Source organism: Cavenderia fasciculata, assembly GCF_000203815.1.
Source record: "Cavenderia fasciculata unplaced genomic scaffold Scf_Dfasci-F-a-11f03.f1-5, whole genome shotgun sequence".
NCBI lineage: Eukaryota > Evosea > Eumycetozoa > Acytosteliales > Cavenderiaceae > Cavenderia > Cavenderia fasciculata.
Window position 1 is genome coordinate 623,662 of NW_004457718.1, and position 15,532 is coordinate 639,193.

Consider the following 15,532-nt stretch of genomic DNA (forward strand, 5'->3'; position numbering starts at 1 on the left):
TATATTTACATAACATAATAAAATGAATAGAGCAGTTACAACAGTTGTTAGCAATGAGGTATCTGGTGCAACCTTTTCATTCTATACCTCTGAGCAAATCAGAAAGATCTCTGTCAAACAAATCACAGAGCCAGATGCATTTGACATTATTGGTAATTGTGTCTCTGGAGGTCTATATGATGCCGCTCTCGGTCCATTCGAACCACCTGATCTGTATGTAAACAAACATATATCAAATATATATATATATAAATAGATACTAATCTAACCTACTACTACTACTACTACTATATATATTTAGTTGCGTAACATGTGGAGATCATTATTTAAGATGTCCAGGTCATTTTGGTCACATCGAACTTAGTTTACCAGTTTACAACCCTGTATTATTCCCAACAATGATCAAGATCTTCCAAAATACTTGTCTTGAATGTCATACCTTTAAACATGGAAAGATAGTCGTATGTATAGTTAGATATTTAATTGGTTGGTCACAGAGTTGGGTCTAATATATTGTATTGTTTCATTTTAGATTAATGAATTTATAGAAGAACTTAAAGTATTATATACAGGAGATGTTGTAAAGGCAAGAGATTTGAGAGAGAGACATTTGACTAGAAGAGCTGCCGGTCAAAAGAAGATTGACGGTTTGGAAGATTTACGTGCTGACGACAGTGACGACGACGATAACAACAACAACCACCGTGCTCCAATGGATGTTGATAAGAGTGGTGATGACAGCGAATACAAAAACTATCGTGTCGACGAAGAGATCGAAGGTCCAATTGTGAATCGTGAAAAGTCACAACACTTTGAATCGATGCGTCGTGATATATTGAGAGAGTTTGTCAAGATTGCATCGTCGGCCACTTGTAGATGTGCCAACTGCGGTGCATTCTCACCAGCCATCCGTAACGGTGAGCCTAGCAAGTCCAAGATGTTTATCATGCCGTTGGGCAAGGAACAGTTCAAGTCAAACAAGACCAACAAGAAGAAAACCAACTTCTCGTCGGTCTCGGAGGAGAGCATCCACGGCACATGGTACTCACCATGGGAATTGCAACGTCAACTCAAGAAATTGTTCAAAAAGGAAAAGGAGGTGTTGGATCTGTTGTTTGGCGAGGTGCGTCCCACCGGCGCCGTCGACCCGGTCACCAAGAAACGTGTGTTTGGCCGTGAGTCGTCGATCGACTCGTTCTTTTTGACTGCGTTCCCCGTGTTGCCGTCGAGAGCACGTCCACCCAACTTTATGAACAACCGTCGGTCCGAGTCGACCATGAACAACCATTACCGCGGCATCGTCACGCATAACCGCATGATCACGAAGCTGCTCGACGCCAAGGAGGACGAGAGCGCCAAATCGATGGTGACCAACGTCTGCGAGCTGCAGATGCACATCAACAACATGTACGACAACAGCAAGGCACAAAAGACAAGCCGTTCGGTGCTGGCCGCCGGTGTCAAGCAGATCCTCGAGAAAAAGGAGGGTCTGTTCCGTAAGCATATGATGGGCAAGCGTGTCAACTATGCCGCGCGTACGGTTATTTCGCCCGATATCTCGCTCGAGACCAACGAGATGGGTGTGCCCCAGTACTTTGCCCGCACGCTCACCTTCCCGCAACCCGTCACCCACTTTAACTACCAGCAGATGGCACAGGCCGTCATCAACGGGCCCGACAACTACCCAGGCGCCAACTACATCGAAGACGAGGACGGCTTCTACATCAACCTCGCCAAAGAGACCCACGAGAACCGTGTTGCACTCTCCAAGACGTTGCTGACCATCAAGCCAACCAGCCCACACGGCACCACGAAAAAGGTGTACCGTCATCTGTTGACGGGCGACTTTGTGCTCGCCAATCGTCAGCCAACCCTCCACAAGCCAGGTATCATGGGTCATCGTGTCAAGGTACTCGGCAAGCAAGAAAAGACATTACGTATGCATTATTGCAACTGTTCGACATACAATGCCGATTTTGACGGTGATGAGATGAACATTCATTTCCCACAAAGTTTCCATGCCGCCGCTGAAATCCGTGAGATTGCCGCCAACAACTTCCAATATCTCGGACCTAGAGCCGGTGTCCCCTTGCGTGGTCTCATCCAAGATCATATCTTGACGGGTGTCCTGTTGACCAAGCGAGACACACTCTTTACCCGCGCTCAATTCCAAGCTATCCTCTATGCGTCGTTGTGGGGTATTAACCGCGACCACCCAATCGTCACCCCGCAGCCAGCCATCCTCAAGCCCGTCCCCCAATGGACCGGCAAGCAGCTCATCTCGGCCGCACTCAACCATCTCACCATCGGCCGTGTTCCACTCACCCTCGAGTCACCCTCCAAGATTCCCACCAAGTTGTGGGGCAAGCATGGTTTGGATGTCACCCGTGACAGTCACGTCATCATCCGTCAAAATGAAATGGTCGCAGGTATCCTTGACAAGGGACAGTTTGGTGCCTCTGGCAACGGTCTCGTACACACTTGCTACGAAATGTATGACCCCAACACTGCTGGCTCTCTCTTGACATTGCTCGGACGTATGTTTACCTTTTACTTGTCGACTCGCGGGTTCACCTGTAGTGTCGAGGATCTCCTCATCAACGCCAAGGAGGAAGACTACCGTCGTAACGAGCTCGCCAAGGCCAACGAAGAGGGTCTCGACGTTGCTGCCAAGTTTGTCGGTCAACGCAAATACGATAAGCTCGAGACGGCCCGTTTGATGAACGTCAACCTTCGTGAAGAGCGTGAGGTTGGTCGTTTGGACGGTATGCTCAAAAAGGCATTGAACCAGTACACATCCAAGATCATTGATACCCTCATCCCAGGCGGTCAACGTAAGCCATTCCCCGAAAACAACTTCTCGCTCATGACAGTGTCTGGAGCTAAGGGTTCCGTCGTCAACTTTTCGCAAGTCTCTTGTTTGCTCGGTCAGCAAGAGTTGGAGGGCAAGCGTGTGCCTCGTATGGTGTCTGGAAAGACGCTCCCCGCATTCGAGCCATTCGATCCCAGTGCCCGTGCCGGTGGTTTCATTATGGACCGTTTCTTAACGGGTGTCCGTCCCCAAGACTACTTTTTCCATTGTATGGCCGGTCGTGAAGGTCTCATTGATACGGCTGTCAAGACTGCCCGTTCTGGGTACTTGCAACGTTGTATCATCAAGCATTTGGAAGGTATCACTGTGCAGTACGATAATACTGTGCGCGATGCCGACGGATCGGTCATCCAGTTCAACTATGGTGAGGATTCACTCGAGATTACCAAGCGTCAATACCTCACCAACTTTACAGTGGCCGCTGAAAACTACGAGCTTCTCAAGAGCCAATTTGCATATGATGAGCTCGTTCCAGCCATGCGCAACGTCAAGGTCTCGGAATACAACGACAAGTTGCACACACAACTCGCCGAAAAGAAGGCTGGCACGTTGGGCAAGACCGCTCAGTTGCTCGACCCCGTCATGGCCAAGTTCAACCCCGCCGCCGACCTTGGATGCGTGTCTGAGGCATTCATGACCGACCTCAACAAGTATATCGATGCCAATCCACAAGGATTGATCCAGACGGCCAAGAACAAAAAGGGTAAGATCCCCGAAAAGGATTTCCGTAACCTCATGTTCCTCTACTACAACCGTAGCATGGTGTCGCCGGGTGAGAGTGTCGGTTTGTTGTGCGCACAATCTATTGGAGAGCCATCGACACAGATGACACTCAACACATTCCATTTGGCCGGTCGTGGTGAAGCCAACGTCACTTTGGGTATCCCACGTCTTCGTGAGATTATCATGACTGCCTCGCAAAACCCCAGCACCCCGTTGATGGAGTTACAAATATCCGACCCAACCGACAAGGCCGCCACCGAAGCCATGGCCAAGAAACTCGAATGGCTCAAGATGAACGATATTATCGAGGGTGTCTCGGTCGTCGAATACTACACTGACCGCGAGCGTCACTACGATATCAAGATCACATTTGTCGCCAACCTCGAAGAGATCATGCAGACCAAGTCCATCAGCAAAGACTATATGTTCAAGACACTCGAACGTTTCATCAAGGAGGTCAAGTCACGTGCCGCACGTTCTGGCAAAAAGACCAACGCCGGCGCCGATATTGGACGTGGCAAGAAATCTAAAAATTCAGATGACCGTGACGACGAGATTGACATGGGTGACGACGACTCTGCCGACAAGGCTGATGACTCCTCTGCCGCTGACAAGAACGACGATGCTGCCGACGACCAATCCTCCTCCTCCAACGGAAAGAAGAAATCATCCAAGAAACCAGTCTCAACCGTCACCATGGATACTGACAGTGTTGACTCTAAAAAGAAAAATAACAAAACTCAAAAGGTTAGCTATGATGATGATGATGAAAATAACAACAAAAATGACGAAGATGATGAAGATGAAGAAGATGAACAAGAAGAAAAGAAAAAAGATGAAGAATCTGAAGAATCTCAAAATGAAGAATCTGAACAAGAAGATGATGAATCAGAAGAAGAGGAATCAGAGGAATCAGATAAATCATCCAACAAGAAATCATCAACATCAGTCAAATCAAATCTAAGCAAATTTAATCCAAAGAAAGAATTTTCATTTATCGTTGGCGTCAAATCAGATAGTAAAAAGGTATTAATGTTAAACATTATCGAAGATGTTGCATTCAAGTTTATCATTAAGAGTTGCAAGGGTATCTCTAGATGTTTCATCAATGAAAAGACTGTTGGTGGCAAGACCGAGTATTCCATCCAAACTGAAGGTATCAACTTGATCGAGCTGTTTGAGATGCAAGACCACCTCCAACTCAACCGTATGTACACCAATGACATTGGATCGATCCTCAATCGTTATGGTGTCGAAGCCTGCAAGAGTGCCATTGTCTCTGAAATCTCCAACGTCTTTGGTGCCTATGGTATCACTGTCGACAAGCGTCATCTCACCCTCCTCGCCGACTATATGACCTATGACGGTGGGTTCCGTCCACTCAATCGTATCGGTCTCGAAAATAACACTTCACCACTCCAAAAAATGTCCTTTGAAACTACGTGTGCCTTCCTTTCCAAGGCTGCCCTCGTCTCTGACTCTGATTTCTGTGAATCTCCTTCATCTCGTATTGTTTTGGGTCAAGTTGTACGTGGTGGCACCGGTGCTTTTGAAATCGTTGCTCCATTAAATTAAAATAAATAAAAGAAAAGAAAAGAAAATTAAAATAATAAATTAAAAAATAATATTTCTGATCTATTGGAGTTGTGTAGATAGGTATTCACACTATAGAACAATGCAACAAACGAGAAAACACAAAATGGTAAGAACTATCATTCTACTGACAGATTCTGTTTCTTTAATAGATCGACAAATTAAAACTATGAATACATATACAACTTTGTACTATGTGCCTGTCCTCGTCAAGTAGTTTCTAGACAAAGAATATGTATTCTCATTAGTAGATCGACTGGTTTAAACTTTCGTTATCGATTTTGGAGTGGAAATCAAGCACACCACCTTCTGCATGTATGGGATAAGTATACAATAATATCATCAAACAATATTCTACTTGGGTAGAAGTAGTCATAGATAGATACATCAACAAATATACCATCCCAAATCCAATAAACCAAAAGTTGCAACTTCAATTTTTTAAATGATTCAAAATTTTGGCGCCTGTGCTTATTTTGGAGGTTGTTTTAATTCTGATCGATTCGTTTTATAATTATTAATATTATTATTGCATTTAAAAGATAATAGAAGAGATTTCTAGAAAAGAATATTGAATGGATGTAGAATCAACAACAACAACAACTACTACTACTACAACTATGAGTAGTCGTTATAATGCACGTAGTATGATAAAGTTTGATTCATTCACTCATGAACATCCTTTCATCAAGAATGCTGAATGTTCTGATACTTGTAATGGACTATTACTCTTTTCACTTCAAAAGGCATTATGGATATTCGTATGTGTTGCGCAAATATGAAAGGAAAGAGAAAGAGAGAGATATGTAGATGATTATTATGTGTACTGACTCATTGATTAATGTGTTTGATTTAGAATTGTATGAATCAAAAGTTATACAATGCAAATATGCCAATTGAAAAGACAGTATATAATTATAACCTTGAAAAGGGAGAGTATCCATTTAAAGTTGAAAAGGATGAACAGTTTGTTGATGCTTCATTCTCACCTGTATTTGAAAATGGGTCATTGTTGGTGGCAGCTTGTACAAACGATCACGGAGCATTTGTGTATGCTCCTCCTAAACTATCGAGTGACCCTTATTCACCCGAATGGACATCAATCTGTAATCTATCCGATATGCTCTATCTACACTACCAAGATGAAAAGAAAAAAAGACCAAACAAAGGTGTTGATCCTTTACTCATTTATCGTGATTATGATTGGGATCTGTAAGTTTAAACCATGAACACTTGTCATATGATCATTGTACTTATATTTATCTATCTATCTCTTTAAGCAACTTTCATCTTAAAAAGATTGCAAAGATGGAACCATTGACAGAAGATCAAATGGATGAAGCACGTTCAGAATGGGATTTGATAGACTTTACATCGGTGGCATGGTCACCACTAGCAAGAGATGAAAAGACAGGTAAACAATACTGTCTGTTGGCATTGGGAACTAAACTCAAGTTGGCTGTATTCCGTATCGATTATGAAGATGGATTTGTGTTTAGTGTATTTGGTACATACGATTTGAATGGAATGGTCAAGTCACCACAAACAACTAGAATCAATCGTGCTTGTTGGCTTCCCTCTAATCCTCCCGTCCTCACAACTGCCCACAGTGACGGTGGTGTTTACAACTGGTCGTTTGAAGATAAAAAGATAAAGATGATTAAGAAATTGGTTGATCGTGACGAATCAATGTGCAGTCTATTGCGATGGTCCAATGTTGAAGATGACCAACCCGTCCTCGTGATTGGAAAGTTTTTCGGGTTCTACCTATATCATTTAGACTTGGATGTAATGTCACCCATGATAAATGATCAGCGTATTTCATCTACCATCCGTTCAGTCTCTTTCCACAAAAACAATAGTTGTTTTATGATTACGTGTCTTGATGGCACCATACTCAACTATTCCATCACTCCCCAGTTTTGGAAATCACTCAACCCAACCAAAGATATCGTCGTTGAAAAGGTTACACTCCCCGAACCATCCAACAAAATTCGTACCACCTTTCACTTTGCAATTCCTTTTAAATTATTCTTATTTATTGGTGAATGGTAAGAAATATAAAAATATATTAATAATAATAATAATAATAATTGATATTAATATTTCTTTGTTTACTTTAGTATCCCACCAGCAGCAGGAATGTATAAAACTAAAATAGAATTGGCAAGCATGACTATATATAAATTAGATGATTTCAATTTATATAAAGATAATTTTATTAAAAGTATGTTGATGTTTTCTAAAAATATAATATTGTTGAATTATTTATTAATCTCTTTTTTTGTAGTTTATAGAGATTTAAAGGATTTAAGACATATAAATACAAATTGGGAATTTTTATTATATCAAAAGAATTTGACAAGTGAACAATTCCGAACCATTCTAGGGATGGTAAGTGAAGAGTTGAGAAAGCTTGGTGATTTGTCGATTGAACGTGTCAATACACTTAGATTGTTGGTTGCAACATTCAACAACCATAAGAAACTTCTTCCAAAACCCAAAACTAAAACAATCACCAATCACAATAATAATAATAATAATAATAATAATAATAATAATAACAATGAAGATAACAATAATAACAACATAAACAAAGAATTTGACAATGAAATCAAAACTACTCTATTTAATATTCAAACCCTATACATTACAAATATCCTTAGAAATGTATTAGATAATTATAAAGATTTTGGTATGTAGTACTCATTATCAAATTATGATATTAAACTATTATTATTAATCAATCCTTTTTTTTTCTCCTTTCCTTTTCTTTTCTTTAGAATTTAAAGATTATCAAAAAACATCATTATTATTAATGTGTGATTGGATTATAACAACAACAAACAATCAAGATGAAAGTAAAATTAAAACGGCACATATGGTATATAAATTACTCAAAGAACCAATTCCAAAAGATCCAAATGATCTACCATCACGTGAACATTGTTTCCTTTGTCAAGAACAAGTACCCAATTATATCAATATGATGATAGGTGAGATCAAAACATGTCCAAATGGATGTCCACTCGAACGATGTATTCGTACCAAACAAATCATCGATTCAAGTAGACTATTTCTTTGTCACACTTGTGACATTCGTTGCACAATCTTTGAACAAGACGCCATCTACTATAATCATGACCGATCAAAATTTCAATCCTATCCATTCATCTATGATACTCTACCATCTTCATCTTGTATATTTTGTTATGGTCCACTTGAAAGAAATGCTCCTTTTAATTATTAATAAATAATAAAGACACAAAAGTATAATATTATCATTTTAAAAAGAAAACTTTACAAATTGATCGGATTTATTATTGTTGATGATTGATTGATTACTCGATTAATTCATTATCTTATATGTATTTATATATATTTATAAATATAATTAAATTAATCGGTTTGTTGGTTGGACGTCATTCATTGATCAAAGATGACTTGGTGTTGTTTTGGGGGGGGTTTTGTATCTATGTGTGTAACAGTTGTTATTATTATTGTTTATAGTAACATTATATGATTGTGTTGATTAATAGTTTTAGTTCTTCTTGCCCTTTCCTCCCTTGGTGGTGGTGATTGGTGTTGGTACGTTGCCTGAACGGTTAGAGGCAGCTGATGATCTGTGTGGTTGGGCAGTTGGTGCCAACTTGGTGACGAATGGGATATCAAGCTTTTGTGGAGAGTTGTTGTATGCCAAGTACAAAGCAATCAATGCAACCAAGATGGTGATTGGGTGGAACAAAAGAGTAATCACCCACCATACCAAACAAATTGGTGTCTTGATCAAATAATAGAGAATGTTACCAATGAATGAAAAGAAACCCATCTTTATATTATATATATATATCTGTGTATTTCTGTATAATGTAATAATAATAAAAGTTGTTGGTAAGTGATATGATATGCATATATATATAGGGAGGGGTGATGAGTCAACAAAGTCGTATGTATTCTATCTATCTTTGGTTAATTCTACTATTCTTTATCCTCTGATCATAGACTCACTCTCTCTCTCCTCTCTCTTGAAATATATTTAATATATTAACTTACACGTGTTGTATGTAATAATGATTATTGTTGTCGTGTTGATTAAAAAAGGAAAGAAAAACAGAAAACTTGACAGTGGAGGATGTTCATCAAAAAAATAAAAAATAAAAAAAAAAATTAATTTAATATATTCCTTGGAGTACAAAACAACAAAATCAAATAAAATGAAAATGAAATCATCATTATTTTTATTATTATTAAGAGTACTATTTTTATTATGTTTTGTGAAGAGAGTTTATTTTATATATCATTAAAAATAAAAGTCATCAAATTTCATCAGATCGATGTTAACATTTTATCTAGCCCATATGACCAACGACTTGTCTACATACTTTCATACTATTGAATACTTCCAAGAAATAGAAGTGGAGTTGGTGTATCATCATCGAAAACCTCATGAAAAAATTTGCAATATCTAATTTTGAAAATTTATTAGTTTATCTGATTATTTACTTTTGTTATCTATCTATAGATGGTAGCAAATAAAGTTTTAAATGTAGCCGAGAAACCATCAGCTGCAGAAGAAATATCACAATTACTTGCTGGGACAAGACCACGAAAGGTAAGTGAAAAGAGAGATAGTATTTAGATTAGTTAGAATAGAACATATTAGCTTACAATCGTTCATTGATCATCAATTTAGAGACCAGGACTAAGTAAATATAATCCAATATGGGAATTTAAATATAATATATTGGGTGGTAATGCAGATATGGTGTTTACATCGGTATTGGGTCATTTGATGAATACAGAGGTAGAGGAACGTTATATACCCTGGTATTCATGTGAGCCAGTCGAGTTGTTTCATTGTGGAGTACGTAAATACATTCAATCTGATGACAATCAGAATCTCTTCAAAACTATACAACGTGAAGCAAGACAATGTGATACACTCGTACTATGGTTGGATTGTGATCGTGAAGGTGAAAATATTGCATTTGAAGTCATTGATTGTGCTGTCAAAGCAAATAGAAACCTTATGATCTATAGAGCTAGATTCTCTTCTATTATACCTCAGTATGTCAACATCATCATTTAGAGTTAATCAAATATGAACAAGTACTAATCAACTAGAACTACTCTTTCTTTAGAGAAGTAAAAAGGGCATGTGCAAATTTAGTTAGACCAAATGAAAATGATTCGATTGCAGTTGATACTAGAATAGAGATTGATTTGCGATTGGGTGCAGCTTTTACAAGATTTCAAACATTGTATCTTAGAGGCAAGTTTGATTTGACACCAGGTAATGATGAAGACAAACAACCAATCAGTTATGGACCATGTCAATTCCCAACACTGGGATTCGTCGTTGAAAGATACTTGCGTATCGAAAACTTTATACCCGAGGATTTTTGGTCAATGAATGTAAAGCATTCCAAAGAGGAACTTACTGTCAACTTTGGGTGGAAGAGAAAACGTCTCTTTGATCATGCTCCTGCTTTTATCCTCTATGAAAAATGTCTTGACAATCCTTTGGCAACTGTTATTGATATTCAAAAAAAGAATCACAATAGTATGTCCAAAACAAAAGAAAAAAAAAGAAAAAAAAGAAAAAGATATATTAATACTTTTTTTTTTTATAGTCGACCAGTACCATTAACAACTATAGAATTACAAAAAAGTGCATCATCTAAACTTAGAATATCATCCGATAGAACAATGAAGATTGCAGAGGAATTATACAACAAGGGGTTTATTAGTTACCCACGTACAGAGACTAGTCAGTTTATAGATGGGACTGATTTCCAAGGGTTGATTGGGTTACAGACCGGTGATCCACAGTGGGGACAGTACGCGACGAGATTGTTAAATGGAGAGTTTAAACGACCAAATGATGGGCGTACAAACGACCATTCTCATCCACCAATCCATCCAACCAACTTTTTGCCACCTGGAGCTGCCGGTGCAAAAGATCCAAAGGCACGTGAACTGTACGAGTTTATCGTTCGACATTTCTTGGCGTGTTGTTCACCAGAATCAATTATTGCAAAAACAACGGTTAGCATTGATGTTGCAGGTGAAAAGTTTTCAGAATCTGGTTCAATGATTATACGTCGTGGTTATTTGGAAGTGTATAAATACGAAAAGAGAAATGACAAGATCATCCCAACCTATGAAGTGGGTGAACAATTTACACCAACCGATATCAAATTAGAGAGTGGACGAACCGTGTCTCCTAGACCACTCTCTGAACCCGAACTACTCTCTGCAATGGATTCTAATCAGATTGGAACAGATGCCACCATGGCACAACACATTCAAAAGATTATTGAAAGAGGATACGTTATCAAAGATGCAGATCAATTGTTTGTACCAACCAATCTTGGAAAGGCATTGATTGTTGGTTACGATTCGATGGGATTTGAATTCTCAAAACCTGCACTACGTGCATCCATCGAAGCAGACATTCAAAAAATTGGTCTTGGACAAAGAACCAAGGAGCAAGTTCTCCGTGACACGATAGAAAAGTACAAAACACTCTTTATTCAAGCTCAGAATCAAACTCAGATGTTGGATGTTGCATTCTCTAAACATTTTGCCTCCAAAGGTCAAACCTATCAAACATTAAAAGCGAATTTTAGTAAATGTGGTAAATGTAATAATTTAATGGATTTAAAAAAAACAAATGGTGATGTATGTAAAAGTATTAAGAAGAAGTAGAGAGAGAGAGACAAAATTGATAATTAACAAAAAAAATATTTTATTGTAGAGAAAAATATTAAATTGTTCAACTTGTAATACATCTTATAATTTACCACAAAAAGGTGAATTTATTGTCAATGCCCATACTTGTCCACTTTGTAAATTCCAAGTTGTTTCAGTTCAAACAGACAAGACGACCTATACTATTTGTCCATTTTGTAGAAATCATCCTCCAGCATCAAGTAAGGAAGGACCTGGAAAACCATTCCATTGTTTCCAATGTACAGAAAAATGTCAACTTGCAACAGGTCATAATTTTAAACCAAATCAAAATAATAATCAAAATAATCAAAACAATAATAATTATCAAAGAAATCAAAACAATAATAATAATCAAAATAATAATCATAATAATAGACCACAACAACCAAGTTCCTCAACATTTAAAAAGAAACCAGCAGCACCATCCTCAACTTTTAAAAATAGATATAATGATTGGTGAGTGAAACATTATTATTATTATGCAGATCTATTAAATTAATTAAAAGGTGAAAAATGAAAAAAATAAAATAAATATTTTTTTTTCTATGAGTCAGAATGTGTGGTAAATATGTTCACAACAGTGTGAACTGCAGCTAGTTTTAAAACATCCCATCCCACCAATACAATTCAAACAAAAAGGTGATTCATTCAACTTTACAAAGTTAGTTAGTTTTTAAAACTGTAGTAATAATAATAATATAGATCTCACTTGATAATCTCTTTAGCAAAGATTAGATTATTAAAACAATCCTTATATATTTTTAAAAAGAGATAGTTAGTTACAATAATTTATTGTCATGAATATACCACCATCACAAGAGTTTCAAAGATTAAACAATCTTTTAGTCAGCTCATATATCGAACACCAAGATGAAATAAAGAAGCTGCAGTCGAGCATTGACAACATCGCCAAGGAAAAGAGCGACCTCGATAAAAAGTACAAGACTCTGTTGACGTCGTCGCGCGATGGCGGCATTGTCGTCGACGAAGAGGAGCTCAACAAACAGGCCCAAGAAGAGGAGCGTGTCGCCAAGGAACTCGAGACCAAGGAGCAGCAGATCAAAGACTACCAAAAGCAGCTGGAGAATGTGGCCTTGGAGAATGAAGACCTCAAGAACCGTATTGTTCAGGGCAGCGCAGTACACCAACACGAAGAGCAGGCCGCTGCCCCCAACGGTGTCGTTGGCGGTGACGACGCTGCCAAGAAGGAGAACGAGCAGCTGCGTGTGGACATTGAGCAGCTCAAGATCACCATTGACTCGCAGCAAAAGCAGGTCGAGGCACTCAGAGAAATCCAGGGCAAAGAGGAACACTTGCGTCAGCAAAACGAGGCACTCCGCGTATCGGTCGAGGAGAAGGAGTCGGCCAACGGCCATCTCCAACAACAACTCTTGCACGAAAAGGAGCAGTTCAACCGTCGCCTTGAACAGCTCGAGTCGTCGATCGGACACAACGAAGAGGCCCAACGTCTCCAACAACAGATCGACTCGCTCGACCAAGAGATCAGAGGTCTCCAAGAAGCCAAGACCCAACTCGAACAAAACAAAAAGGAGTTGGAACAAAACAAGCAAGAGTTGGAGGAGGGGAAGGCCGCCATCGAGCAGTCGTTTGCTCAAGAGCGCGAGCAGCTGACCGCACAAATCGATCAACTCCAACAAACCATCCAACAACTCGAGGAAAAGGTCGGCGAAAAGGAGAAAGCCAACCTCTTGCTACTCGAACAAATCAACAACTTGGACAGCGAAAAGAAGCAACTACAAGAACAACAACAAGACGCACCACAACAACCCAATGGCAAAGATGCAGACGACAAGGACGACAAGCTAAAGGAAATTCAATCTCTACTCCAAGAAAAGGATCAACAAGTCGAAGGGTTGAATGGAGAAATCCAGACACTCAAAGAATCGTTGGATAAACGTGAAAAGGAAGTAGAAGAGAAAAAAAAAGAGTTGGAGTCGATCAAAGGTAGCAGTGAGTCGCAAGGAAGTGAAAAGGATTCATTGATTCAACAATTGGAAAAGGATCTTGTTGACAAACAAGCATTGCTCGAGAAAAAGGAGGAACAGTTAAAGTTGACGGTTCAAGACAAGAATGAAGAGATTGAAAGATTAAAACTTGAAACCCAACAGCTTGAATCGAATCATCAACAAACTCAACAACTTGAACAAGCACTCGAAGAAAAGAACAAAGAAATCGAACAACTTCGTCAAGAACAAGAATCTCAACAAGCCAAGGACGATCAAGAGACTGCTAGTGCATTGGCAAAGCAAATCGAGTTGGACGAAAAGAACAATGAAATCGAGAAGTTGCGTGTTGAGAACGCTCAACTCGAGGAAAAGAACAACGAGATTGACAAGCTCCGTCAAGAAAAGGTGGCCTCTGAGGAAAAGAGCAACGAGATTGAAAAGCTCCGTCAGGAAAAGGCAGACCTTGAAAACAAGCTTGGCGAAGTCGGTGAGATCGTCAAAGAGATGGACCAGCTCGAAGAAAAGACACGTCTTGTCCATCAACAAAAGGAGGAACTCGATATTTTGCAACAGGAAAAGGCCGACCTTGAAGCCAAGCTCGTAGAGACCAACGAGCTCCGTCACCAAGTCGTCGAGTTGGAAGGTAAACTTGTCCAAATCGGTCAAGAAAAGGAACAACACGCACAAGAACACCAAGTCATCCTCCAACAACACACTGCAGCGGTCGACGAAAAGAACGCCGAGATTGCCCGTCTCCAACAAGAACTCGAGTCCAAGGAGCAAACCATCTCCAAACTCGTTGAAAAGGATGCCCATCCCGATGAAGACGTTCAAAAGGTACAAGAAGTAATTGACAAGATGACAGACCTCAACACTGCATTGGAAGCTGAAAAGACAAAGGTCGATGAAATCAAGGCCGTTCACAAACAAGAAATGGATAATCTCATGACTTCACTCGCTGAAGAAAAGAAATTGGCCAATGACAAGGAAAGTGACGCACTCCAACAAGAAAACATTCAACTTCAACAACGTGTTCAACAACTTTTAGATACTATTTCTAAATTACAACAAAATAACAACAATAATAATAATGATAATAATAATGATACAAAACAACCAACTCTTGATGAATTATTAGATGATACAACTACCAATACAAATAATACTACAAATAATAATAATAATAATAATAATAATAATTCACTTGATTTTGATTTTTCATTCTCTGATGCAAATAATGACAATGTCATCAACGGAACCAACAACGATAATAATAATAACAGCACAACAGAAGAAGAAGAAGAAGATAAATCCAATCAAGATCAAGATCTTTTAATCGACAACGCTTCACCAATTTTACCAACAACTGACAACGCCAAGGAAAATGATAATTCAGTTGATGAACAAGAACAAGATGAACAATTGGAAGAAATTTATTAATCCAACATAACATATAAATTAATAATAAATAATATAATATATAATATAATATAATATACCAAAATCTTATCATAATATAAAAATACGGACTATAAAAGATTGGATCAAAAAATAGCGATCCTCAAAAGATACATTGGAGAGTGTAGGAACGAGTTAAATAAAGCACAGTCAAAAAAAAAAGAAAAAACAGGCAGATGACGCA

The 15,532-nt window shown here is 38.8% G+C and overlaps 5 protein-coding genes across 5 annotated transcripts; 4 read left to right on the forward strand and 1 right to left on the reverse strand.

Moving 5' to 3' along the window:
• Positions 1 to 22: 22 nt before the first annotated feature.
• rpa1 (RNA polymerase I) lies at positions 23 to 5,170 on the forward strand (the record flags this gene model as incomplete). Its single annotated transcript, XM_004357874.1, has 3 exons — positions 23 to 213; positions 302 to 461; positions 533 to 5,170. The coding sequence occupies 3 exons, from the start codon at positions 23 to 25 to the stop codon at positions 5,168 to 5,170; spliced, it is 4,989 nt and encodes a 1,662-aa protein (XP_004357931.1).
• A 593-nt stretch (positions 5,171 to 5,763) lies between these two features.
• DFA_00216 (uncharacterized protein) lies at positions 5,764 to 8,438 on the forward strand (the record flags this gene model as incomplete). The annotated part of the gene is made up of 6 exons (XM_004357875.1): positions 5,764 to 5,949; positions 6,045 to 6,400; positions 6,469 to 7,239; positions 7,312 to 7,415; positions 7,479 to 7,883; positions 7,972 to 8,438. 6 exons carry the CDS (start codon positions 5,764 to 5,766, stop codon positions 8,436 to 8,438), a joined length of 2,289 nt encoding a protein of 762 aa, XP_004357932.1.
• A 291-nt stretch (positions 8,439 to 8,729) lies between these two features.
• DFA_00217 (uncharacterized protein) lies at positions 8,730 to 9,017 on the reverse strand (the record flags this gene model as incomplete). The annotated part of the gene is made up of 1 exon (XM_004357876.1): positions 8,730 to 9,017. The coding sequence occupies one exon, from the start codon at positions 9,015 to 9,017 to the stop codon at positions 8,730 to 8,732; it is 288 nt and encodes a 95-aa protein (XP_004357933.1).
• A 385-nt stretch (positions 9,018 to 9,402) lies between these two features.
• Positions 9,403 to 12,636, forward strand: top3 (DNA topoisomerase III; the record flags this gene model as incomplete). Its single annotated transcript, XM_004357877.1, has 7 exons — positions 9,403 to 9,471; positions 9,711 to 9,800; positions 9,882 to 10,255; positions 10,330 to 10,751; positions 10,848 to 11,872; positions 11,949 to 12,379; positions 12,609 to 12,636. The coding sequence occupies 7 exons, from the start codon at positions 9,403 to 9,405 to the stop codon at positions 12,634 to 12,636; spliced, it is 2,439 nt and encodes an 812-aa protein (XP_004357934.1).
• An 84-nt stretch (positions 12,637 to 12,720) lies between these two features.
• Positions 12,721 to 15,330, forward strand: DFA_00219 (centrosomal protein; the record flags this gene model as incomplete). The annotated part of the gene is made up of 1 exon (XM_004357878.1): positions 12,721 to 15,330. The coding sequence occupies one exon, from the start codon at positions 12,721 to 12,723 to the stop codon at positions 15,328 to 15,330; it is 2,610 nt and encodes an 869-aa protein (XP_004357935.1).
• Positions 15,331 to 15,532: the final 202 nt, after the last annotated feature.